The sequence below is a fragment of the Ammospiza caudacuta genome, chromosome 23 (assembly GCF_027887145.1).
Source record: "Ammospiza caudacuta isolate bAmmCau1 chromosome 23, bAmmCau1.pri, whole genome shotgun sequence".
NCBI classification, from domain to species: domain Eukaryota; kingdom Metazoa; phylum Chordata; class Aves; order Passeriformes; family Passerellidae; genus Ammospiza; species Ammospiza caudacuta.
In genome coordinates, this window is record NC_080615.1 from 3,908,575 (window position 1) to 3,936,543 (window position 27,969).

The window sequence follows — 27,969 nt, forward strand, 5'->3', positions numbered from 1 at the left end:
GGCATTAAGGTAGGAAGAATATAATTACCTGACCTGGACTGTGGCCAGGATAATGGGATTCATTTATTTCAGCAAAGCCAGAAGTGCCAGAACCTGGATTTCCCATTGAAACCCAGCAGATGGCAAATCACAGCACCCTGATTGCATTCCTCAACTCTTGGCTGGATGGAACAGTGCTCCTGATAAGGGTGAAAAATTAACACGGACCTCACGTGGCCATGGTGGGAGAGCTCACCCTCAGCTTCATCTGGGAAGCCTGGTGGCACCCAGTGCCATTCCTGGTCCCATCCCAGTGCCATTCCTCATGGCATCCCAGTGTCATTCTAGTGCCATCCCAGTGCCATTCTGGTGGCATCCCAGTGCCATTCCTAGTGGAATCCCAGTGCCATTTTGATGGCACCCTGTGCCATTCCTGGTAGCATCCCAGTCCCATTCCTGGTGCCATCCCAGTGCCATTCTGGCACCACAGTGCCATTACTGGTCCCATCCCAGTGCCATTCCTGGTGGCACCTCAGTGCCATTCCTGATGGCATCCCAGTGCCATTCCTGGTCCCATCCCAGTGCCGTATCTGGTGGCACCCCAGTGCCATTCCTGATGGCACCTCAGTGCCATTCTGGTGGCACCCCAGTGCCATTCCTGGTGCTATCCCAGTGCCATTCCTGGTGGCACCCAATGCCATTCCTGGTGGAATCCCATTGCTATTCTGGTGCCATTCCTGGTGGCACCCCAGTGCCATTCTGGTGCCATTCCTGGTGGCACCCCAGTGCCATTCTGGCACCACAGTGCTATTCCTGGTCCCATCCCAGTGCCATTCCTGATGGCATCCCAGTGCCATTCCTTGTGCCATTCCTGATGGCATCCCAGTGCCATTCCTGGTCCCATCCCAGTGCCATATCTGGTGGCACCCCAGTGCCATTCCTGATGGCACCTCAGTGCCATTCTGGTGGCACCCCAGTGCCATTCCTGGTCCCATCCCAGTGCCATATCTGGTGCTATCCCAGTGCTATTCCTGGTGGCATCCCAGTGCCATCCCTGGTGGCACCCCAGTGCCATTCCTGATGGCACCCCAGTGCCATTCCTGGGGGAATCCCAGTGCCATTCTGGTGCCATTCCTGGTGGCACCCCAGTGCCATTCCAGTGCCATTCTGGTGCCATTCCAGTGTCATTACTGGTGACATCCCAGTGCCATTCTTGGTGGCATGCCAGTGCCATTCCTGTAGCACCCCAGTGCCATTCTGGTGGCACCCCAGTGCCATTCTGGTGGCATCCCAGTGCCATTGCAGGAGCCCAAGGCAGTGCCTGCATCTGGCAGCCCCCAGAACATTCTCCCACTGCCCACAATGAGCAGTGAAACCTCGCTCAGGCACAAACTGAGCTCCAGCCCAGCCCTGAGTGTGATCTGGTATTAATTATCCTGTTCTGCACAGATAAATGCTTAATCCTCTGGCTGTTGACACTGGAAATGGCCCAATGTACCCCAGGGTGGATATTATCCCAGGGAACTTGGCTTCAGCCATGGTCCCACATCATGTGCTGTGCAAATGTTCGCTGCCTTGCAGGGAATGGAGCTCTTAGGGTGCATGGGCTCCTCTGTGGCACAGCTAATCCACAAAAATACATGACCCAAGCATTCATTGTATCAGGTTTTTCTTATTTCCTCCTTTTTTTTTTTTTTTTTTTCTCTTTGACATAATATTACAAATTTCAAGTGGAATTCCTTGTTTTCAGACATTCCCTATTTCCTTACAGCTTAGCAGCTTTCCTGCTCCAGCACTGGCAGCAAGGAAAGGTTCCTAAGCAGCACTGCCAGGGGATGTGGAGATGGTCTGGGATCTCTGCTTCTAGGGGAGTCTTTCCTGATTGCCAGAAGAAAGCAAATAGTCCACATTGCTTCCCTGGTTTTACACTCCCTGGAGAGCCCAAATTGAGGAGTTTGTGTCAGGGAGAAAGCAGCAATGCTGATGGGTGGGAAATTGTTCTGATTCCTGGCCAAGCTTTAAGGACTTTGGTCTCTTCCATGTCTGAGCAGTCCCCCTGTGTGCCAGGAGGGAAAACCTGTCCCAGCCCACTGTCCCCTGCCCTGGCCATGCATTTTGTGACCCCTGGGAGTCACATCCACCCCCAGCCTCCTCCCCACTTGTTCTTCTCTCCCAAATGTCGCAGACATCTTTTATGAAAAATCCTTTCCTTAGGATTTTCCCTCCTGAGAAGCTGAGAAGCCTCACGAACAAAATGGAAACAATGGTTATCTGCTGCTGTGGGATGCAACAGGTGCATCTGGGATTGGCCCAAGTTGGATGTTTGTAATTAATGGCCAATCACAGTCAGCTCTGTCCGAGCCACAAACCTTTGTTATCATTCCTTCTTTTTCTATTCTTAGCCAGTCTTCTGATGAAATCTTTTCTTCTATTCTTTTAGTATAGTTTTAATGTAACATATATAATAAAATAATAAATCAAGCCTTCTGACACATGAAGTCAGATCCTCATCTCTTCCCTCAACCTGAGACCCCTGTGAACACATTCACAACCAAAGGCAGATTTTAAACTCTGACAGAGAAGTAAGTTTGAAATAAAGTCTTATTGCACACAAGTACATGGGAGTGGAGGTTTGCTCCCCATTTAACAATTAAATGGGTTTTCCAGCCAGCAGAATTCCACAGAGACTCCAACAGCACCACGAACAGCTAATACAAAGGGTTGAGTACAGGAAATGGGGCAGGGAGTCAGTGCATGGTGGGGCTTTTTTCCCCTAAAAACACAATTTAATAATTATTTAGCTTTGAGTGGTGCCTTGGAGCTCTACACCACTGCACTCAGTCATTCACATCCCTGCTTCCAGGAAGATTCCAGTCAGCTGTGGGAAACTAAGGCAGTGGGAAGGGGAACACTTCACAAATCAACAAGTGCTGGGCTGGAGGGAGATCACACAGGGCTGAAGGACCTGGAGAGGGAGAGCTGAGCACCCACCTGAGGCAGGTGCTGCTCTTGACCTAACGTGACACAAAGCTGCAACTCCTCCTTGAGGTCAAATGTGGCTGCTCTCACCACCCACCCTTTAAGAGAGGTGCCTGGAGCCTCCTGCAAATTCCTTCTACAAATTCCTTCTACAAATTCCTTCTACAAATTCCTGCAGAAAAAAAGGAGCTTGCTGGGAATATGACACACTGAGCAAGCTTAAGCTTTTTTGTCAACTTTGTTTTACCAGAGCAGTTTTTCTAGTCTTAATCCAATAGAAATAAACTTCCAGCCCACCTGAATGCAGCAGTTTGTATCTGCCACCATTGTGCTCAATTTAATCCCAAAATCACAGTGAGGCAAAGAACTCTCAGTAGAAAAAAAGCTGAGCTTTTTATTGGATTGGTTTTAGTCCTTAACAACATGATGCAGAGAGGGCTCTTTGCTCCTGGGCTCTTCACCTCAGCTGCAGGGCTGCACAAATGGGAATTGGAAGCCCAGTCAGGAGAAAGGGATCCAACCCCTCATATCTGAGACAAAAAGGGGGTTTTGCAGGGTAAAACAACCATTTTGCAGTTGAAACTCTTTAGGTCTGTTCCTCACTCTGCCTTGAGAGTGCACATAAATAAATCTCCTTTCTGCCTCTCTGTCCCACCTCTTTATATCTGAACATAGAGGGGGATGGTGCTGCTGGGAGAACCCCAAATCATTGCTGCACCAGCCCAGCAAAGCACCCAAAGCTCCCAAACTGGCAGAAATCACAGATTATTTCCATCTGGAGGACTGAATATTCAGTCATTTGCATCATTTCAGAGATGGAGGTTAAAAGCTGGGAGAATTTGGGCTTCCTGGCAAAGGACAAGTGTCAGTTCATCCTCCCAGGGCCACATCCAGTGTGTGCAGGGACTGTTTCAGACTTTTGCCCTAACCTGGAGCTGGCAGTGCATAATTTGCACTCCATGATCCTCTTCAGCAAAGCCTCTCAATATTCTCTCTAATCACTGACAGACCTCAGTCCTGGAGCTCCAAAGCCCAAAATTCATTGGGAAGCAACAGCAAACAGGAACAGCAGGAACATCTGGGAAGCCACCAGGGCTCTGCTGCATCAGCCCTGGCTCAGGGTGCCCTGTGCCCCTCCTGACAGCTGGGGTGGAAATGGAAGCAGGAGGAAGAGGAGGGAAACAGAGCCTGGCAGTGAAAGACAAGCAGATATTTAAGGATTTATCTGAGTCCTGCTTCCCAAACTCCTGTTTGGCCATTTGGGATAATCCCAAAGCATTCTCCACCTCATCTTCTCTTAAACCACTTAACTCACACGTCCTTTCTTCTCCAAGCAGGTGGCCAAGCTACCATCTCTGAAGAGAAATAGCTCCAGTGGTGATGCAGAATTGATTTGCTTCATGACACTGGATTCTGCCTGGTCTTGGGATGTCCTCAGAGCTCCCTGAAAATCTTTTTGCTTGCAGCAAAATGATCCCTCTCTGTATTTTCACACAAGAGAAGCCCAGAGCAGCTCACACTGTTGTGTATCCATAATTTAGCAGCTTTGGAAGAGCAGGACAGGCATGCTGGAGTTACACTGCCTTCCCTCCAAACATGCCATGGAGCATCCAGCTCCAAAAAACTGCAGCACTCTCTTCCAGCCTGGAATTCCATGTTCTGTGGGATGAAACCACCTGGTCCTGCAGCACAGACACCACCTGGGATCCTGCATGGCTCCTGTGTGGAGCCTCCTTAGATCTGCAGAGAACCTTCACCAGCCCAGGGCAGCACCGCTCAGTCTATGCTTCTCACAGAAAATACAGCAAAATACAGCTGGTCACCAAACTGGTCACCAAGCTGGTCACCAAACTGGGTCACCAAGCTGGTCACCAAACTGGTCACCAAGCTGGTCACCAAAGCAGGTCACCAAACTGGTCAGCAAACTGGTCACCAAGCCGGGCTGTGGCTGCACACTCCGAGTCCCTCAGTACTCCCAGAACCTGACTGCTGAGAACATTAAGTGCTCACAAAACCACTCAAGTCTTGGACAGGCTGGAGAAGCAGCTCCAAGTCCCTGTTCCATGACCTGAGCAGCTTTCCAGAGCCCTGCAGGGAGCTGTGGCAGCAGCAGGGACAGCAGAGCAGAGCCCAGTGACACAGCCATGGACAGCAGAGCTCAGGCAGTGCTCCCAGGCCTAACCCACTGCCTGTCCCTGACACACATCCAGGATTCCCCTGGGCTCAACGTCCTCACTCCTCTCCCAGAGCTTCCTGTGACAGCCAGGTTTGTGTGGGAGCTGATTTGCTGTGTCCCACATGGCTCAGCTCCTTTGGCCTGAGCCTTCCAGGTGACTGTCCCAGGGACTAAAAGGTGACTCAGAAAGCACAACAGAAACAAGTCCTAAAGTCCAGCCAAGCCAGCACTCCTCCCAGCCTGAACAGAGTCTCTTTGCCAGGATCCCAGCCTGCCTGCACCTACTGAGAACCAGAGCAGGGAGAAGCAGCTGAGCTCTGTCCCTAAGGCAGGGCAGCACCTCTGGCCCTGCTCTCACCTCCCAGGTGTTTGGGCAGTTGGATGCTGAACTTCAGGACATTTCCACACTCCAGGACTTCTCCACACTCCATCCTCTCCCCATTTTCCTCCTGGTGACACAGCTGGTGCAGAGCAGGCTGCTCAGAGTGCAGGGACAGCCCTGCAGCCCTTCCCTGTCCTGCAGAAGCATTCAGCAGCAGATGCCAGCACACCAACTCTCAGTGCCAGGTGGACCCTGGAGCCACAAAAGCAGATCTCCTGTAGATGTTAGAGATGTTCAGAAGGGTCTGTGGTTCCTTCTCCAGCTGGTCAGGCTGGTTCATTGCAGGCTCCCCATCAGGTCAGCAGTGGAACAGATGCTGCACAGCACCTCTGGGTTTGATCCACCACCCAGCTGACACAGAGAAGCCTGGAAGCAGCTTCATTTAGCACTGGCTGGAGAAATTCCTTACAGGAAGCTCCCAGGCACGTTCAGTAAAGGATAAAAATGCAACACTCCATGCCTGTGGCTGCTTCTCTCCTCCACTGCTGGGGCACCAGGCTGGTTAAAGTGCTGGGACACCTTTGTCTGTGCCACTGCAGGCACATGGTGTGGCAGCTGCAGCCTCAGGCTCCTTGCTGGAGCTCTTCAGAACCAAGAACTCCAGCAGAATGTCCAGGAGGCAGAACACCAGGTGCCTGGAATGGAAAAAACACAAAGCTTAGACTGGTCAGGGCGTGGGAGGCAAAGCTCAGCACAAGGAAAGAGTGTTCCAATGCTCCAGGGGAGAGAGGAACAATATCAGGTCCCCAGAGAAATGTTTCCAGAGGTGGTTCAGCTTTTTTTCACCTCCCCCAAACCAGTGGGTGTTGAAGTTGCTGAGCAGCAAAGGAAACAGAAATGCATCTTCTGGAGCAAAACATGTGTTTAACAGGATCACAGGATCCCTGAAGACACAAAAGACCCCTGAGATCATCAATCCCCACCTTGTCAAGCAGCCCAGAGCACTGAGTGCCACATCCTGTTGTTCCCTGGACCCTCAGAAGATGGAGACTCCAACACCACCCTGGGCAGCCCTTTTAATGTTTAACAATCCTTTTAGTGAAGAAATACCTCCTGATGTCCAGTCTGACCCTCATGTCTCTGCTCTCCATCACCAAACCCTTGTTTTCCAGACTCACAGAACTGGGAATAGACAGAAACACCCCCTGCACAGACCTGCAGCTCCTCCAGAACCAAACTAAACCAGGATCTGTTTTACTTCCCTGACATCTAAATAAGCAGGCCAAATATAATTAACATGACTGGCTTAATAACCTGCAGCCAGCTATGCAGATGTCCCCTGATATAAGTATGGAATAATAAACTGGGTGTTTGGTGCCAAGCAGCACTGGCAAAACCCTGGGCACAGCTCTCAGAGCCCATCAGGGTGAAGACCACAATCACAAACCTGTTTAGCACAGGCTCAGAGCCCACCAGGGTGAAGACCAGTCACAAACCTGTTTAGCACAGGCTCAGAGCCCACCAGGGTAAAGAACACAATCACAAACCTGTTTAGCACAGGCTCAGACCCCACCAGGGTGAAGATCACAATCACAAACCTGTTTAGCACAGCTTTCAGAGCCCACCAGGGTAAAGAACACAATCACAAACCTGTTTAGCACAGGCTCAGAGCCCATCAGGGTGAAGACCACAGTCACAAACCGGTTTAGCACAGCTCTCAGAGCCCACCAGGTAAAAACCACAATCACAAACCTGTTTAGCACAGCTCTCAGAGCCCACCAGGGTGAAGACCACAATCACAAACCTGTTTATCACAGCTCTCAGAGTCCATCAGGGTGAAGACCACAATCCCATACCTGTTGATCACAGGCTGGCTGAGTGACTCCAGCACCAGGTTCCAGCTCATCTGACACTTTCTGGTCCCAAGGATTTCCTGGATCACATCTGGAAGTGTTGGAGACAAAGCTTTAGGCAGGGAATATTTCCACAGGTCAGCCTTCTCCTGGTGGGTGCTGAATCAAAGCTCAAGATGGTGCTCTGGGGCTGGGAGAGCAGGGAGTGCCAGGACAGCATTCCTGGCTGGAAGGGCACATACCAGCAGTGCTTTTTCATTCCCAAAGGACAGTGAGGGCCCTTTACACTAATGAAGGAGTTAAAAGTTCAGACTGCACTCACAGGGATTAGGCAGCAGCTGCTTTAATGCCAAAGGTCCCCGTGTCAAACTTCAAGAGAGGGAAATCCAGTGCAGCTGGGCTGGGGATTTCAGTCCAGTGCAAAAGCCACAGCCTTTGCATGGTGGCTTTGCTCACCATGGGACCCTCTGGCAGCAGGTGGGAGCAGAGCTGTCCTGAGCCCTGCCTTGGTGAGGTGGCTCAGAACTGAGCACTGAATCATGGCCTGAACTCACATCCCTTCCCTCTGAGCTGGGCTGCCTCCCAAACCCTTACACAAACTATCCAGAACTGGAAAACTCTGGGTTTTGCTTGCAGGAAACCATCAAACCTCAAGGGTCATGAAGGTTTCCCAGTGCCTTGGCACGAGCAGCCTCCATCTCTGTATTTAACCACATTTCCAGAGACTCCAGTGCACTGGAGTGTTCCCCAGCTGCTTTCCTGCCCCAGGGCAGCTGACAAGTCTCTGGGACACACTTACTGGGCAAGATCCCCATCAGGCTCTGCAGGGCCTGCTCTGCTGTTGCCTTCTTCTGCTCCTCTGTCCTGGGGGGTTTAGGCACTGCTGGTAGAACTCCTCCAGGCCAGATGGATTCCTGCAGCAACTGGAGGTACTGGACCCAGCGCTGGGTGCAGGTCAGGGTGACCATCTGCACCTCCAGCCACCTGCAGAACAGGGAGAGGGACAAAGGTCAGGAAAAGTCCAGCTTGGGAGCCAGCTGGGATACTTCCACCCATCAAGAGGGTTAAATCAGCTTCTTTGGGTTTGTTAACATGCAGTTTTTATGTCTGTACACTGAAGATTTCCACAAGTCTTAATTAGCTGAATTTTTCATGCACCAAAAGTGGGATATGTTCCCTGTGTTTCTGATAAGCAAAGGCCATAAAAAGCCCCATCACCCTGCTAATCACAGGGACCCAAGTGAATCACTGGTGACTAAAGGAAGCCCAGCTCAGGGATATGACTGGCCTGAAGCTCCTCAGTTATCTCCAAGCACAATCTCAGACAGAGCTGGAGGAACTGGTGTTGAACTCCAAACAACCCCGAGGAAGGACTGGAAGGACACGAGCCCTGTTCTGGCAGCCTCTGCTCCTCTCATCACTCCCTCTGCTACCGAGACAGCCAAGGATGTCTTTGCTGGAGACCAAAACACACTCCAAGGATGACAAGGCATGAATATCCTGATGCTTCACCCCTCTCTCATCCTGCTGTCCACGCTGCCCTGCTGTCCAGTCCTGCTCCATCCACTGATGAGAAGCAATGAGATAACAGAATCCCCAAAGGTTTGATTTGGAGACCTTAAAGCTCATCTGATTCCACCGTGGGCAGGGACACATTCTACTAGACCAAGCCCCATCCAACCTGGCCTTGGACACTTCCATGGAAGGGGCAGCCACAGTTTCTCCAGATACCCTGTGCCAGGGTTTCCCCACTGTCACAGCCAAGAATTCTTTTGTTCCCATCCAAAATCCTTCAGAACTGCTGATGGTCCCCTCCTGCTGGGGCAGGACTGTGCCCTTTCTGTGTAACCACCTGCAAATCCCCAAATTCCAGCTCCCCAGAAGGGCTCAGAGGGGTTTGCAGCTGCACTGGATGATGTGTCCCCAACACCCAAGGGCTGGCCAGATGTGAAATCACTTCCTAGTCACAGCACAAGCCACAGCCATCAGTCACAACTTGCACGGCCTAAAATCTTTGTCCTCAGCATGAGGAGTGGTGTGACCGTGTTCACAGGGGTCTGAGGATGAGGGAAGAGATGAGGATCTGACTCCATGTTTCAGAAGGCTTGATTTATCATTTTATGATATATATTATATTAAAACTATACTAAAAGAATAGAAGAAAGGATTTTATCAGAAGGCTAGCTAAGAATAGAAAAAGAAAGAATGATAACAAAGGTTTGTGGCTTGGACTCTCTGTCTGAGCCAGCTGACTGTGATTGGCCATTAATTAGAAAAAACCAACATGAGACCAATCACAGATGCACCTGTTGCATTCCACAGCAGCAGATAACCATTATTTACATTTTGTACCTGAGGCCTGTCAGCTTCTCAGGAGGAAAAATCCTAAGGAAAGGATTTCCCATAAAAGATGTCTACAACAGAGAGGCTGTGGACGAACCCCACAGGAAGGTTCAGCAGGGCTCAGGGTGCTGCACTGCTGGTGCTGTGGCCTCACTGGCTCTGGAGCAAAGCTGGGAGTGTCAGCACAGCACTGGGGTAGGGAAGAGGTTTGTGATTCTGCCAGTTCTTCAAGATTCCCAGAGGACAGGAGGCAGCCAGCAGGGCCAGGAGAGCCGTTCCTCTTGGCAGCTGCTGTTCGTGCTTGCAATTCCGTCACCACTACGCCCCGGCAGCTCCCAGCACAGCCAAGAGCCCTGCCAAGGCAAACTTTATTTAACCTGCACTCTGCCAGACTGTCTGCATTCTTCCTGGGAGAGGCACTCGGGCCAAGGGTGTCCTTCCCCACACAGCTGGGCACGGGGGTACAGCAACACCCAAAGGAAGCAGGTTGGCATCATGTGGGACAGGGCTGAGGAGTGAGTAGGGAATGAGGTGTAAACAGTGATTCTTGAGGGATGCTGTCCTGGTTTAGGGCAAATTTGGGAGAAAACCTCTAAAGGGGCCCCTCCAGAAAGCAAACCCTCATGGCCCCTCTGCCCAACTGGTTTGGGAATGATTCCTCAGAGAGAAGTGGAAAGAACCTGTTTATTTAACAGACACAGCACCCCCAGCACACAAAATGAACAATACCAGATTACATCACTGTGTCACTGCTCTGAAAAAGATGACAAATTCAGAAAGTCTCTCCTGTGGGTGCTCACTCTGTTATCAATCCCTCCACCACTGGGAATGGCTGCTGCAGCCACAAGGTGCAAACTCTTGGTGTTCCCCAGGTCCCAGTCCAGAGCAGGTTCAAATGGCTCCAAGAAAGGGAAAGAAAAACAGTCCAGGGAAAATTCAGACTGCCTAGCTAAACTAACTAATGAGCAGAAGCAAGAGCAAAGCAGGAGCAAGAGCAAAAAGCAAAAGCTGCACTATGTACTCTCTGTGTCCTGCTGACCACTGAGGGAGTGAGCAGGCTGATAACAAAACAAAATAAAGCTTTGCCCTTCAGAGCCAGTCTTGAAGGCACAGAATAACATCCAGCATAAACAGAACAGGGGATACAAGCATCATAACGTCACCCTAGGACAGATGCACACCTAGGAAATGCCAGCTGGAAAGCAAAGGACTTTAAAAAACCTGAAAAGGATCTCAGTGCAGTGGTAAGGCCTGGAATGTCTCAGAGCAAGGGACAAGGGTGATGTTCCCAGTGCTCCCAGGAAATGGGAAGCACATCCTCCATGCTCAGCATTGCCATGGACACAGAGTATGGATGCTGCTGCAAGATAAAGCCAGAGGTACCGACCTCCCACTGGCTTAGAGGACAAACTGTCACATCCCGGTCCTGCCAGGGAAAAGCCATGTTGGAAATACAATTAAAAGAGTTTTAATCTCCAGCCATCAGCAGATTTTAACACTCTGCATCATGGTAAACCCTCCGGCTATTCCCAAGCAAATTAAAGTGTTGAACTGTGACTTCTCTAGGGGCAAGAGTTTTCATTAACACAGATTTTCATTAACAGGGTTTTTCATTAACATGGTTTCTTACACAACCCGCTCTCCTAGCTGAGAAAACATCTGACAAGCAACAGAAGTTCAGAGACTTGGGGACAGAGCTGCAGAGTCAACCCTGCACCAAGGGGGATCAGACTGAACATTGACTCCAAACTCATTACAGCAACAGCCTCTTTGCAGCCTTTAAAAGGTTGCAGAAAGCAAAGAGCAAGCTTTTTTTTCCTTAGAGTTCCTAAAATAGCAAAAAAATCAGGCAAATAGTGAACAGAGAGAAAGTTGAACCTACAGAGAGCAGCACATGTTTCCAGACAGTTCAAGAGCAAGCTGAGAACTGACAAATGCTGGAAGGCCCCACACAACCAACCTCCTGCATGTCCCTAAAAACACCAGAATTAGGCAGCAAGGCCTCCAAATAACACCTCTAAATGTGATCTCACAATCTAAATGTGATCTGCACATACTGTGAGCAGATGAGTGCGTGCAGGTCTGGATTCCCAGAGTTGTGGAACACCAGGGATGGATTCTCCTCCTTGGGAAGCAGAGGGCAGCATCTGGGAATGGCTCCATGGGTCTTGCACAGCTCCACACAAGCTCCTATTAGAGGCCAACTTGCCCCATGGTGCTCAGAGAGCTGGGGAAAGAACACCCAAACCCACAAAGTTTACAAGGAAAAGTCAAGAAATAGGAGAAGAAAGAAGGAGAAACCAAAGGCAGGTGCAAATGGAAGACAGACCGAAGCACCTCTGCTCTGGGCTCCCTTCTGCCAGTGGAGCCATTCCAAAGCACTGGGAGGAGGAGAAGGGGGATTTTGAAGGAGTTTTGAATGAGTTAGAGATGGGATTTCTGAATTTTTTTGATGATGTGGTTTCTTTTCTTATCTTCTACATAGGCATGAAGGGTGATTTTGGCTCACATCTTCACTGTATGGTTCAGAAGGTCACAAGACCTTTAGTTACAAGACCTTTTAAGGATTTATTGATTAATAAAACACTGGTAACAAGGATACTTATGTTTTTGACTCAATCTTTAAATATTCCATCTTATAGACTCATGATACAGTGTGAGCTTTCTTAGCTAATCATGTTATGACACACAAACCTACAGTACAGCATTCTAAACTCCTTGTTTACCTTTGTAACTGCTTTTATTTTTATATTTTAAACTCTAAAACTCTAAACTTTCTTCTACTTAATTTAATGTGTCTTTGTTTTAAACTATAAATCCACATCATTTAAGTTTGGAAGCCTTTTCCAAGGTCTCAAATCAAATCTTGTGTTTAATTCTAAACTTTGGCTTACAGGCCCAAAGTTTTGACAGTTCTTTACATTTCAGATTCTAACAGAGGAGAACTGTCAAGACTGGTCCATGTGGCTCTAAATCCACTCTGGGAGAACAGCTGAGGCTTCAACAGAAAATCTCAGCACACAGTGAGCTGTCATGAAGAGTTTCCTTCCCTCCTCTCAACCACAGGCAAACATCAGCACCCATTTTGGGGAATCGCATCCCATTCCAACACACACAGAGCTGCACCAGCATTTAAATTGTGAGGAGTGAATTAATGCACAGAATATCTTGAACTGGAAGGGACCCACAAGGAAAGTCAAGTCCAACTGCTGGCCCTGCACAGGACATCCCAAAAATGTCCCCTCAACTCCCACACCTGTAGTTGCATCTCAGGGAGAGTCACACCAACTTTATTGAAGATTCCTACCTGAGTAAACCCCAGAAAATGGCAAATTGACCTTTCCATCAGGCAGACTTGCTGCACCAGGATTGGGATTAACCCCTCAGGAACTCCAGATATCTGCTGGTTCAAAGCTGACCTTCACCAGCAGGTCACAGATGATTTTTTGTGCTATTAAAGGCCTAAGCATTTGAGATTCATGTGCCACATTGAAAGCACTCACACACTGCTCTCAGGTAGAAATAAATCCACCAAGAAACATAAATAGACCTCTCTTATTTTTTTTTATTTTTGGATGGCTGATGAGTTACTATTTTCATTCTGCTATTTCATGAAGAAATAGCCTTAATAAGAAAGAAAAAAAATAAACCCATCACAGAACCATCTCCTTACACTTCAGAAATAGATAAAGTGACCTGCTGGGCTCAGAATGCTCTGATAGTGCCCAATGCAAAGAGCCAGACTGCAAAGGCTACTGAGGCCTGGAAGATAATCTGCAGGGGCATAACTTGCCCATGCTGTAAGGCACCTCTGTTTGAAATAGCTGCTGCTGGAGGAATGAAATGGCTGCTAAAAAAGAGCCAAATTAATGCCATGGTTCAAGCTGGAACTCCAAGGTCAGCTGAAGAGGTCCATTAGGATAAGAAGGGCCTGGGAATGAAAAATAAGGGCTGGGGAGTGCAAACCTTTGCATTCCTTGGGCTCCTTGGAGGGAGGAAAGACAGGCTGAGAATCAGGGACAGATAAATGGGCTTGGTTTTACCTGGCTGGAGCCTCTCACATAATTGGACCATCCAGAGAGCTCAGCTCAGCAAGGACAGGCTGGATTTGCTTAGTATGGACATCAAAGATGTACTAAAAATGAACAAAGAGATGTAATACTCTCCAAATTTACACCCACCTGCCAGGAATGGGTAAAACTCCGCTCGTTTTGTGCATCAAGGTGAGGATCAAAACTGAGATCACCTCAGCTAAGGAACAGTGAAGTTAAATATGCTGACTGTAATTGAAACCTGAAACAATAGGAATTGTGATTTCCTCAAACCCAGGGGTTTTAAGGATTTAGATAAACACAAGCTGAAGGCCAGGCTAGAAGATGACAAAGATGACAAAAAGGAGAACAAAGCTCTGCTTTAGCTGCATAAATACAAACAGCTCTACAAATATAAATGAAATAGCGTGTCCAGCTCACCCCTGAGTGCTGCCCACCCCAGAACATGGCTCCCCTGCCCTAAGGAATACAGTGTGGAGATCCAGAAGCTCAAAAAGCCCTCTGGGACCAACGTAGTGAAAAGGATTGAGGAAAAAAAATCAACATCTGGAAAACACGAGGCATTCAAGCATGACTCTGAAATTAAGAAAGTCTGGTGCTTAAATCACCAGACCATCCCTGCCTTACCAGCTCTTGTTCCCCAGATTCCTCCTCAGATAATGCACAAGATTATCCTTAACTCAAGGGTTCAAGAGGAGGAACACTGCAGTGCTTTGACTGCAAAACCTTTCTGAGGAAACCTTGTAAAAATGAAGCAGCAGCTGCAGTGGGCACAGCAAGAACTGAAAAACACAAATAGATATTTCTTGCTCTGGGGCTCAGCTTTCAGCACCTGCTACCTGAGCCTAAATCCACCTTCTCCACACAGCAGAAACATGTGCAGCACACTCAGCTCAGCACCTTCAAAGCAACCTCACACTTGTCCAGGCCATGGGTAAACCCTGTGCTGAGGAAAGAAAAGGAAAAAAAACCTCCATAAATGAAAGGACATGAAGCATCCTGAGGCCTTTTAAACTCCTGTACAAATTCTCCTTCTTGAAATGTTCCTCTGCTGATGCCCTGTGAAGGTTTAGAGTTGTAAGCAACCCATCCTGGACCTGGCTGGCTTCCCACCTTTCCTACCCGCTTGACCCAGGGACGTGTGGGTGTGCAGGACATCTTACTGTGGGGCAGAGAGGAAGGAAAAGAAATAATTCTGTTCTGCAGGCAATCATTCACCCCTGCAGGGAGGAAAGCACCCCTTGGAGCTGGGATTTCTGTGCCATTTCATGTGTTGCTCCCTCCAAACACACCTGCTGCATGAAGAAATCATGGAAACTCACAGGGCTGCAATGGCTTCACCCTGCAGGGAATGAACCATTGCTTTTCCCAGCCTGGATCTTCCTCTGATGCCCTGGGGCTCAGGGAAGGGGGGGAAAGGTATGTGATTAAAATAATCATCCCCAAACCCCCTTGATTTTTCACAAAGCATCCTGGCTTTTGATAACATCTTCTTCAAGTATTTATTGAGCCAATTAAGCTCTCAGTGGTGCCCCAGGGAGAGGCCAGGCTGTCTCAGCCAGACCCTGCTTGGAACAATTGCTTCATTAGCCCACTTCAGAATCAAAATACATAAACCCACTATTAACCCTTCTAAAACCAGGGAAAACTAAAACCAACAGGGAGACATGACTTCCACTCAATCCTTTTCTTCTTTGTTCTATTTGAAATAGGAAGTTGTTGAGCTTTTTTAAATCCAGGAAAAAAAGCTGGCATGTTATAACTATTGAAACAGAATCAGAGTTAGAATAATGTTGCAATTATTATCAAAGCATGGAGTGCTGGCTTCATTCTAGTGGCTGTTTTTGGAAGAATGCTGCTTCTAGAAGAGGGGAAAAAAATTTTGTTTGGGACAGAGATTCAAAGCCAGATCCAAAATTTCCAGGTGCTTGGAGACAACTGAATCGAGGCCCATTTCCAAGCTGATTTTATTTACTTTGCATATACACACCAAGACACAGAGTCCTGAAATCACTTTTACTGACATACCACAGGCTGCAGTTCCTGCTGCTCCTCATGGCTACAACACAAACAGCCAAACCCAGAAATGAGGAGTAAGATGCCATGAGGTTGGTTCCCCTAACTCACAATTCTGGTGCTGCTTTTAGGATTGTTTTTAGGGACAAGGAGACTTTGCTGCCACATAGCTGGGCCTGCCAGCACAGCCCCTCTGCGTGCAGCTGCAAAGATCCTCATCAAACATGCCCAAATCCACTCCCCAGGTAACAAACCAGGAGAATGAGTGGATTCAGATGCTCCAGCTGCACTGATATTGCATTCCTGCCAGCAAAACTCAGGCACTGCCTGAGGCTGGAGTGGTACCTGCCAGCCAGGGACCCAAAGGGAAGCAGGAGCACAGTCTCAGCTGTCAGACATGGCCCCTCCATGGCCCCAGGGCTGGCAGAACTCCCTGCCCATGGGCACTGTGCTCCCAGGGGTGCTTGGCTGCTCCAGGTTTACTCAGGGACACTGAAGAGGGGCAGGCATCACTCTCTGCTGGTGGCACTTTCCAGTCAAGAGGATCAAGGTGGCTGCCAAGGGTCTTTGTGCCAGTTCTGTTGGCACAGAGATCAAAGAAAACCAAAGAGAAAATCAGAACAAAGCACCAGGCAGGAGCTCTCTGAAGCTCCAGACCTCCTTGAGTCACAAGTGCCTGTGACACTCAGCCTGACACCAGCAGAGCCCAACACCAAGGTGACAGCATGAACTTGCAAGAACCAGTTCTCAAGGGCATGATGGCCACCTGCAGCCAGTCTCAAAGCATCCCTGCCTCTCCACCTACAGCTCACACAGACTGGAATGTCACCTCCTCTAATCTTCCAGTTTGGCCAAGGGATGAGGGGACATGGAGGAGCACAGGAATGACCCAAAGCACACAGCAAGCCAAGCAGTGCTGAGCTCGTGGGTAAGGCAGGGATGACTGCCATTTATTTTAACTCCTGCTCAGTGGAACATGACACCAGCAAAGCTGCCTGAGTAGTTCCACATGCTCCTTTCAGAGACAGGCACTTCCAAGCCTGGCACAGACTCTGTGCCCAGCCCTGCTCAGGTTCCAGGGCACAGACAGCTGGGGTGTGCTGAGACACCTTCCCCCCACTCAGTGCTTTGTGGCCATGGCTTGCTGTTGTGCTGCATGAGAAGGAGCCAGGAAAAGCTGACAGACCAGGATCTGTCCCTCAAATCCTCCCAGGTCCATCCTTGGGGTGCTGGCACTCTCCCCTTTGGACAGCAGAGGTGGTGGCTGTCACCCTGGCCCCAGCTCTGCAGGGCACTGACAGACCCCAGACCTGAGGCCATTGTGGGGACAACTGAGGGCAGGGTGTGGGATCCCAGCAGGGTGTGGGGTCCCAGCAGCCTCAGCACTGTGCCCAGCTCTGCAGGGCACTGACAGACCCCAGACCTGTGGCCACTGTGGGGACAACTGAGGGCAGGGTGTAGGGTCCCAGCAGGGTGTGGGATCACAGCATTCGTGCTGCGTATTTTTAACACCTCATTGACTCACAAGGCTCTAAAAAGCACCCAGATTCTCCAAATGCTTCCACTGGAGCTCAGAACAGCCCCACCTCCTCCCCTGTGCCAGCAGGTTGCTGCTGCAGCTCCCAGGGGAAGGAAGAGGAGCTGATCCCTGCAGGGCAGGAGGGAAGCGGAGCCGGACAGAGGCGGGAGGGGACAGAGGGTTTGGGGTTTGTTTACAGGCACGGCCCCAGCATGCTGAGAGGCTGCTGGAAGCAATCCTCGGCCCCAGGGTCATTCCCACTCCCAGCCCCTCCATCCTCCTCTGCTTTCAGCTCCAAAAAAGGCTCACTCCCTGTTACATAATGGGATGGGCTCAGTGCAGACCCGGCTCGCACACGCGGCCGCCCTTTCCTCAACAATCCCTTTTTCGGTCATGGAGCCTTCCTGTCCCACTGCCACCGGCCTGACAGGCAGGGAGACTGATGGGCCTGGCTGCAGCCAGCCCTGCTGGGGAGAAGGGGAAGGAGCAGAGTGCTGGGATGGTCCTTGCACAGAACAGAGAATGGAGTAGAGTGCTGGGATGCTCCTTGCACAGAAAAGGGAATGGAGCAGTGTGCTGGGATGGTCTTTGCACAGAACAGGGAATGGAGTAGAGTGCTGGGATGGTCCTTGCACAGAACAGGGAATGGAGTAGAGTGCTGGGATGGTCCTTGCACAGAACAGGGAACGGAGCAGTGCTGGGATGGTCCTTGCACAGAACAGGGAATGGAGCAGTGCTAGGATGCCCCTTGCACAGAACAGGGAATGAAGCAGTGCTGGGATGCTCCTGGCACAGAACAGGGAATGAAGCAGTGCTAGGATGCCCCTTGCACAGAACAGGGAAGGAGCAATGCTGGGATGATCCTTGCACAGAACAAGGAATGGAGCAGGTCAGGAGGCCCCACCATCAGTAACAGTGTGCTCACAGCAATCATCTGTGAGCACACTGAATCAATCATCTGAATCATCTTGAGCACTGCCAGCCCAAGGCAGAAAGTTCTCCAAGAAGAGGGGGACTGGCTCTTGCGAGAAGCTGGATCCCGTTCTTGGTGTAAGTTTTGTTGGTTTGTGGTCATTTCTGTCACTCTGCACCTAGTGTCTCATGCCAGAGCAGAATTCTCATCTGGCAACTGCAAGAGGGCAGCAGGAGCAGCACCTACCCTCTAAATACAAGCTGGCAGAGGAGTGTCCAGCAGCAGCCCCTCCAAACACTGCCAGGACACCTCCTTTACATTCCCTACCACCTCACCCAGCCACTGGCAGGAACAGGAAGGTCTAATCTCCTGAAGGGATGATTCCCACTCATACTTTGTGACCAGCAATGGTTGAAGACACAACCCAAATCCATCTGCTGTCCTCTGTTTATCTGTTCTCAGAGGCAGGAGCATCAATTCCTTGAAGAGCAGATGCTCCCAGAAGAGTTTCTGGTACTTTCTCCACCTGTAAAGGGTTCCCAGACACAGGGCCAGACAGAATGGCAGTGCCAGGTCTGGCTGAGCAGTGATCAAGTTGCAAATATTTAAATGGAAGAGAAATAGAACCAAATTCACACTGTGTCCCTGGACAGGCAGGTCTGAGATGGAGACCTTGTGGTCTGCTCAGGACAGCAGTGACCACCTGGGCCAGGAATGAGTCCAAGTCTCAGGGCCAGGGTGAATGGCAAACTGCAGGAAGGCTCCCCATTCCCAGATCTCCATTGTGGAGGTAAATACAGGCAGCAGAATTGGGAGGAAAATGTTCCTTGCAGCAATCCAGGTGCAACACCATCCTCCTGGTGACAGGTCAGTCCCCACTGTGCAGCTCCTTCCCCTGGGACTCCTGACTGTCCCACAAGAGCAGAGCCAGCCTCACCATGTGGATTTCAGCACGGACACAGGGTTTGTTAAAGAGGTTGCAGTTGCACCTTGACCTGATGGGGACACCAAGAAGTCCCAGGGCTTCCCCATATCACCCCCAGCCAGAGCTCTGCCTGCAGCACATGTGGGTTCACTCTGACCTGTGCAAGTGGAGCAGCTACAAACACATTCCTCCTCACTCCTTCCTCCTCACCCTAATCTAACACACAACCCTGGGAGCTCCTCCACCCTCCAGCTCCAGGATGTGCTGTGTGTATCCCAACTTCTCTAGTGGAAAATGCCAATGCCACGTGTGGGTGCTGCAGGCCCCCTGGGTGACCAGGACACAGCTTATTAGGAGGTGATGATGTGCCTGTAGAAGCTCTCATACCGCTGTGCTTACACACACAGATTGGGTTGCAGCTTGCTCCCAAGAGGCCAGAGCCCATTCTGGAGAAGTGGGAGCAGCCCCCACCTCCTGCCACTGAAGGAACAGGCCAGGACTGAAGGACAGCAGTCCTGACCTCAAAGCACTTTGGCAATCTCTGCTGAGGGCAGCTCAGGTTACCAGCTCTGTTATAATGAGCTGCCCTGCACATTCTGATGCTGGCTCTGGATGCCTGCAGAAGAAAGGGCACAGCAGTGGGAAAAGCACTGCTCTAAGACTCTCCCAAGCCCTTCAGGGAAGGCTTTCCTTGTGCTGTAAAAAACCACATCCTCAGCTAGTGATAGTCACCAACCTACACCAAAAAACAGGAATTCTCTGTTTGTGTGTCTTGGCCTGGAGCCTTACCACCCAGAGGCCCTGGCCCCAGGAAAGCTTGGCAAGTGCACCCCAGCTGGAAAGGAAGCCTGTCCCTGCTCCATGTGTGGGTCCCTGCCCCAGGCACAGGCAGAGCAGAGGGGTGCAGCAGTGAGAGCAGAGACCACACTCTGAGCTGTCACTGACAAGTTGCTGTTCCCTGGGCCTGTTTATTCCACTTCTGCAGAAGGAACAAGCTGAAGCCCTGGGCAGCACAGAGCAGGAGGCCAATCCTCCCCAGAGAGCCCCAGAGCTGGGCACTGCTGCCCTTGCATGAGCCAAGACTTGCACTCCCAGGGCTGGATCTTCCCTTTCCCTGATTTCAAGGGACAGGAGGCTGCCCATTAGAGCTGCTCATGAAGAAAACAGCTCCTGGTGCAGATCTCTAAGGTATTAACTCCACATTCATGGAGCACCTGCTTTACAGAACTCTGGTGGTTGTTGCACACACAGCATTTATCTGCACTCAGGCACGAGCTCCATTCCAGCTGTGACTCCAAAGGGAATGCCTCTCACAGAGCAGCCAGGCTGGTCACTTTGGCCTTACCTTTGAACAAGGGTCCCAAAGAGCACATTGAAAACCTTCTGGATGTTCTCTGTGCACAGCCAGCCCCAGTGATCCACCAGCACCAGACGAAGCACGTCCAGGGCCAGGTCAGCCAAAGCTGTCTCAGAGTCTGCCGGGAGGAAGAGGAGGGGCAGATGAAGAAACCACCTCAGGGCAAATCTGATTAAAAGCATCATCACAAACTAATTCATTTCTCCCCAGCCTGGCCCTTTGTCCACTCACAATGACCTGCTGCAGCCCAGCCAGCCTGGGACCTGCCCTCCCCACTCTGGCTTCCACCTCATCCAGGCAGCCCCAGCCTCCCACCAAGGGCTGCACCAAAGGCTCAGCTCCTTCTCAGTTAAACAGTGGGATTATCAAATCCCAGTCCATGTGCCCCAAACAGGTAACAGAGCAGGTGGTGGCTGTAGCCAGGATGAGGTGCACTGCTGAGGACTCTCATGCTGGTCTTCCCCATGCCTTTCCCTGCTCCCAGCAGTTTTCCAGGCACCAGGCTCTGTTGGTGGCTGTGCGCTGCCATCGTGTGGCAGATCCCAGGCTTGGCAGGAAGGGGGATGAAACACATCTGGATAAACCAGATTTACCAGTTAAAACACAAACCCACACACCTACCCGAATATCTCTGCTGTCACAGACCTGGGACACCAAACCTCCCTCTGATCCTCAGGGGGATGTCAGAGCCTTCAGCAAAAACAGTTTCTACTCACTAAGGAATTACTTTCATGCTGTTTGTCCCTGAGGTGTTGTGCTGAACAAGCTCATTGATGTGCCACAAAACTGCCCCAGACTGCCACTCCCAGGCCACCACCCCAACCTGAGGCTGCTGCCTCGGCTCTGCTGTCCAGGTGAGATCCTGTGCAGCAGCTTTTCCTAATCTGGCTCCTCTCAGCCTCATCTTCCAACCTGTCTGTCTACAGAGACAATTTACACTCACAATTTACTACTGGAAATAAAGGGAAGAGGGATTCTGGACCCCACACCTCTCCTCCTCTGCTCTTCCTCTTCCTAAAAGCTGGACTAATTAATTCCAGGATTTCACTTGGAAAATACAGGGCACTTAGCACTTCTTGCTCTGGGCCATGCATAAGTTACTGCCCACTTGCTTTGCCCCCTGAGACTTCCCAGTGCAGTCTGGAGCAGGCTGGAGCTTGCCCAGAACCTCACACAGGGAGCATCCTCACAAGCTGTTTATTCCCACAGCATCCAGATCCTCTTCCTCAGAGAGCTGCTGGCCAACCACTTCCCAGAAGTCACTCCATGAGCAGATATGGACATGGCTTTGCCTTTTTATCCAGACATTTGTTTTCCTCACCCTGCCAGCCCAGCCTGAAGCATCCCAGATCTGTGAGCATTTGAGATCACTGACATTCCATTTCCCTCAGAGTTCAGCTAACTTGGCCTGCTCTGTGCACAACCCTGGCCTCCAAAACTCCAGTCCTGCTTCCCCAGAACCACAGACATGTGTTCCAAGATGACAGGCAAAGCTGGTAGCACAGGCTGGGTTTCAGAACACCAGGCCTATCCTATCACAAACACGTGCTTTCAGTCAGAGCTTGCCAAACTTGAACCACTGGAGAGAAGATTTTTGGGAAGTTCCAGTTGATACAGCTCAGCTATTCCAAGAAAAAAGATTGGGGAACATATTTTTGCATGTGTTTAGGATAATCTTGTAACTGTTCTGGGGCAGCCCTGTGCTTCAGAGGAGGGTTCTAGAAGCAGAAAAGCATCATTCCTTGAACTGAGATTACATTTGTGCCACTCCCATCAAATCTATCTGAACTTAATCTCAGAGGTCCTTTTATAGTATAGACATATCAAGGCTATCTGGAAACTACCAAGAAACTGTGATTTGGCCCATTTTTAGTTTGTAAGAGCTTGATTTTAGAACATTGCCAGTTTAAGCAGCATGTCCTTAAGAAACCTCTTTGTGCAGTGACTGCTGAGCACACCAAGGTGAAGATCTGCAGTGACACAACTGAGCCAAAACCCAATTTGCTCCCACCAGCAACGATGCCCAGAGCAATCACCAAACAGCACTGGAAAACCTAATTTGCTTTCCCTTCAATCAAGATGCAACAGGCAGGAAAGCAGGTCCTGAAAACCTTTCAAGCTGAACCTGCAGATGTTGGAGCTGCTGTGGTACCGAGGGGGAGAAATTCAAGCACTGAGAGAGGCTGAGCTCACCAGAGTCAGTGTCTGGATGTCCTCCCTGCTCTGCTGTGCTCAGCCCATCCATTTCTTCCTGCACAGAGATTTCCTTGGCTTCTCTGCCTCCCTGGCCTTCAGGGGCCTTGCTGGGGACTGCTTCCAGCAGCTTGTCCTGCTTCTGGATGAAGGATTCCATAGCAGCCAGAGACAGGGTGCCAGAGACCTACAAAAGTGTGTTAGTGCCACAGAGCCTGGGCTCTGCAGTGCCCAGACAGCCTCCCACCTCCTGGTTTGCACCCAGGTGTAGCCAACAGCACAGCCAGGGCTGCTTATTGTCCTTCTACCAAGAGCTGGCATGTGGCAACAAGGCTGCAGCAGCCACAGCCCTGGTGGATGGTGATTATTCCCAAACAGGCAGTGGTTGGGGTTGTGAAAGGATTACAAGAGGATCTGAACTTACAGCATTGCCCTCTCTGATGGAGTACACGATCCTGTCATGAGCTTCACTCACACTCAGCACTGGAGTGATTTTACTGGATGAGAACCTCAGCCTGGACCTGGAAAGCAGAGCCATGGCACAGTCAGTTTTCCCTGCAAGTTGTGAGTCATGAGTTTTCCAGCCTCAGCCAAGCCCATGACCTGTTCCTGCTGTCCACATGCAAGCTAAGAAATCTGATTAGACCTGAAGTGGTTCAGAAAAAGCATCTGCCTCCAAGATAACTGGCAGTGAAACCAACAACAAAAGCTGTAAAGCACTTTTCCTCACATACACCTGAGCTGAGCCAAGGTTTTCCAGCATTCCACAAGGAGCTGTTACACAGAAGCTGATAGGGAGATGTAGGCAGATGTCAGCAAGGTGTGAGCACTGCAGCACACACAGGGAAGTGTTCAGAAAAGCCTCTGAGATGAAATAGACTCAGCAGGATTGTGAAATCTAATTATAAACATTGACAAAAAGAAAGATATGAAAGGACATTGGGATTTTGGGACAAATTGTAAAATAGCCTGTTTATCATTAAGGAATGTCCTTTTCAGCCAAAATGGTTCCAAACTTGTACTTTTTGAGTTTGTCTTTCTGTCCAAAGCAGCTTTTTCCAGCAAAACATCACTTTTTGGAAAGAAAAAACCATACTTGTACAGAAACCTTCCCTTCCTTGGTGAGAGAAGAACCACTGATGAGACAGTCATAATGAGAGTGGGCACTGTCAGCAGCACCAATATTTGGTGAGGAACATATATGAAACAATCTTAAGTATTACTCATAAATAGCTATTTAAATGTTTTCTGGGCAAAGCCACTGTTGGAACACATGGGAGAGGCAGGAGGGGACTTTCAGGTAGATAATTTACAGCTGTATTTTGCAATCACTCCCTGCATATATTTAAGGTTAAAAAGCAATTCCTCAGGACCATTAGAGTCTCTGCTGGCAAACGGCAGCAGCTCAGAGCTCTTTTAGGAAGAAACCTACCTTGTGTGGAAACCTGAGCATTGCTGGGAAACCCTTTAGATAAACTGCAGCTCAAATAGCTGTATTCAGCAAGGGAAGGAGAAAGTAATTCAGCTTCAGAAAAGAATTTGCTACCCAACACAGAATTTACTACCCAACACATAAAGCCCCAAGTCAGTTCTTCCCCACCATGGGCTCAGTTTGTTCATGAATCCCTTGTCCTGCAAAGCTGAGGGAGCCCTTACTTGGTTTTCTTCCCGTCTGTCTGGGATTTCCCATCCACTTCTGACTCACTCAGATCCTCCGTGGGGCTCTGGGGCTCTGACCTGGGGAACGCCGTCTTCAAGGTGTCCACGATGGCATTGACAACAATCTGCAAAGCCAGCCTTTAATTACTGCCTTTAATTACTGCATTGATCCTTGGTACTTACACTCATCAGGAGTTTTGAGACTTGCACTGGATTTTCTATTAAATAGAAAGAACCTATTAAATAGGTTCTTTAACACAAACTCTGACCCTTTATGGGTTTCTGGGCAAGGTGAGCCCAGCTCCAAAGAAAGGGTTTTGGCTTCTAGGAAACACTGAAGCCTAGGGAGCATCTCTGGGAGCAGCTGGAAAGGACTCAGGTAAGCAGCTCCCCATTTTTCCCACTTTGTCTATCCTGGAGACAAGGATATTATTACTGCCTTTAATTACTGCATTGATCCTTGTTACTTACATACATCAGGAGTTTTAAGACTTGCACTGGGTTTTCCATTAAATAGGTTCTTTAACACAAACTCTGACCCTTTATGGGCTTCTAGGCAAGCTGAGCCCAGCTCCAAAGGGTTGAGGCTCCTAGGAGACACTGAAGCCTAGGGAGCATCCCTGAGAGCAGCTGGAAAGGGCTCAGGTAAGCAGCTCCCCATTTTTCCCACCTTGTCTATCCTGGAGACAACGAAGGGCTTCTTGACAAAGGCGATCCTGGCGTCGGTGTTGAGGGCCAGGAATTCCTGCACCTCCTCACTGTTTGCAATCTCAGGGACTGCACACAATTGCTGCAAGGACAGATGGAGATTCAGATCATTTCCTAGTCAAGTTCCCAGCCTGATTGTGTAATGTGGAAGAGACATGGTGTGCTCCACTGTCTGCACAAAGCTGTCCTGAGCTCTGCTTGTAGCTCACAGGAGCACACAAACATCCTACCTTCAGGAAAGATTCCAGCAGACTTTTCCTGGCTTCCACTTTATCGCTGTCCATGTTTCCAAATGGCAGATCAGGGAACAGTTTCTTTGGTCCTTTGATGTCTACAAAGGAAACAAACCCACAGACAAACTTGAGAAAACTGCAAAGCCACAGTAACCTTAAATGAAAAGACTTTTAGATCTTAAAACTGAAAAATTTTTAAGACTAAAAATTAAAATTTTAAAATCTAAATACAGATTTTAGTCTTTATTAAAACCTTAATGCTCTAATGATTAAGGCTATCCTCACACACTGCCTGGCATCAGCCCAAGGTAATGCACAGACACCAGGGTTTATATGCACTGTTATGGTGCAAAATTGCAAAACCAACTGTCGTGGAATGCGCAGAGGAATGGTTTGAAATTTCAGAAGAGATAAATCATTCCTCCAGCCAGCTCTGCACAGAGCACAGGGCAGGGAACACAGCCCAGCATCCAGAGCTGCATGAGCAGGGCAGGAAGCCCTGGGAGCAGCGGAACAAGGTGAGAGGGAGAAGGATTTTCTCGGAGGCCCGCTGCAGGCACTGACTTTTCAGGAACTTGCGGAGCTCCGGCTTCTCCTCCAGCCGTGTCTGCAGGTTGAGGAACTCGCGGTAGCGGCGGTTCACGGTGTGATAAGCCACCTGCTGCAGGCTGCCCGCCGCCTCGCCCTCCAGGGCTGTCTCATACTGAGGAGGAAGGCAAAGGCATCATCCTCACACATCCTACAACAGCCCTGCTCCCCCCTCAGGCCCCACCCAGCAATTCCTCAGTCAACCCTTTCCTGAAGAGGAAGGAACCAATCATGATGGAACAAAAGCAGGAAAAGAAAAGATTCAACCAGCCCCACAGGAATCCCAAACAGCCACAGTGCTCGGTATTTCCCCACTACCAGACTGTCCTGGTTTGAAAAGGAAATGAGTTTTTTGGGAGTTTGTGGTGAAACCAATCAGTGCTGAAATTTGAATACTGGCACCTGGCATGGCCACTGAGGACACAGATACACCTCTGAGAACACAGGGGGTTAAAAGTCACATTTTTCTGGTCATATCTCACAGCAGAAACTAGGGAGAATATATTTTCATGGGGGCACTGGCACTGACAAAATGTATTGTGGAGACCCACACAGAGCAAGTGCTCACTGCAAACAGCAGCCCAGGCAGTGGCAGGGATGTGGGAAGGGGTGAGGAGCCCTTACCTTGACGGTGTAGAGGGTGTAGGGGTGGAAGCCAGTCCCGCTGTGCTCCCGGGCAGTGATGGTCCCGGTGATCCGCAGGTTCTGGATGACCACCGGGCCCTCGGGGCTGCTCAGGGGCTCGAAGCTGAAGGTGCTCATGGAAGCTGTTGGGGAGGATGACAGCAGGGGCAGGCTCTGCCCAGGCTCTGGGGGAAACGGTGCTGGGCCCTCTCCTGCCCCCAGATCTCTCCCCAGGCTGGAGGGTCTTTGTGAGGAGAACCTCCTTGGGACAGCTGGGCTTTCCTCCTCCTTCTCAGCCGCTGGCTCGATCTGGATGTCAGGGCAGGAGCTCAAAGCAGAGGTGGGAAGCAGGCCAGCATCCGAGCTGGGGCCAGGGGCGTGGTCCAGGTCCCCTGTGCCATCCTCCGAGGCAGGTGCTCCCTCTGGCACAGGAGGGTCCTGAGGGGGCTCATCAAGGAGCTCTCCAGCAGGGGAAGGAGCCAGCAGCTCCACATCCTGCCCCGTGTCAGGTGCGGGGGATTCCAGCTCCAAACCCTCACAGGGGAAGAGGGATCCCAGGGCTTGGGGGCGCAGGAAGGGTTCCTCTGCATGGCATGACCTGCTCGCCTCCTCTCCCTCCTCTCCAGCAGCCCCTGCCTCTCTCCTGAGCCCCTCAGCAGCCCTCGGGGACGGGGAGAACCCGGCGGGAGCTGCATCTGTCTGTGCCGGGAAAGGCAAGGAATCCGGCACTGGGGGTGCAGGGTGCGGCTTCCCACCCCGGGGCTTCTTGGAAAACGCCCCAATGAGCAGCAGGTTGATCCAGTCGGGATCGGACATCTTCCTGACGGCCGGCAGCAGCACGTTGCAGGCCACCAGCTCCACCACCACGAAACGTCCCGTCCGTGTCTCCAGGTGCGGCCAGGGCACCAGTGCCCGCAGCAGCGCGTCCACGGCGGCGCGGGCACAGCCCACCTCGGCCGCAGGGCTCAGTAGCGCGGGGTGCGGCCCTGCCAGCCGGCTGTACTCCTTCCACAGCGTCCGGCCGCCCTTGGGGTCGGCCCTCAGGGCATCCCGAGCCCGCAGGAAGCTCTGCAGGTGCTGCCCGCAGAGCAGGAGCAGGCGGCGGGCCAGCGCTCGCCGGTCCACCCGCCTCATCCGCCGCCGCAGCTCCGCGGCCAGCCCCAGCATGGCCCTCTCCACCTCGGCCTCGAAGGCCGGCTCTCTGCTCACCGTGCGGTACCACGAGGCCACGAAGTCCCGCACCACCTTGCGGACGGTGCTGGCGATCTCCTTCTCCAGGCGGGCCTCGTCCGCAGGGCTGCCGGCCGGGGCCCGCAGGGAGCTGACGAAGCGCTCCAGGCGCAAGCGGCGGCCGCGGGGAAGCAGGGCCGGGGGGCCCAGCCAGCCGCCCAGCACGGCCAGCGCCCCGCACAGCAGCCCCAGCGCCCGCAGGTCCAGCAGCAGCTGCAGCGCCAGCAGCCAGCCCAGGGCCACCAGCAGGGCCAGCAGCGGCCGGCGGGACCCCGAGGGACCGCGGGCAGGCATGGCGGG

General features: G+C 50.9%; 1 protein-coding gene across 1 annotated transcript; it reads right to left on the reverse strand.

Annotated features, from left to right (window-relative positions):
- Positions 1-2,207: 2,207 nt before the first annotated feature.
- Positions 2,208-27,963, reverse strand: SNX19 (sorting nexin 19). The gene is made up of 11 exons (XM_058819031.1): positions 26,440-27,963; positions 25,792-25,930; positions 25,225-25,325; positions 24,957-25,076; positions 24,284-24,411; positions 23,052-23,148; positions 22,628-22,814; positions 20,423-20,552; positions 8,109-8,293; positions 7,313-7,400; positions 2,208-6,151 (listed from the first exon to the last, which is right to left on the reverse strand). Exons 1-11 carry the CDS (start codon positions 27,961-27,963, stop codon positions 6,019-6,021), a joined length of 2,832 nt encoding a protein of 943 aa, XP_058675014.1. The 3' UTR covers positions 2,208-6,018.
- Positions 27,964-27,969: the final 6 nt, after the last annotated feature.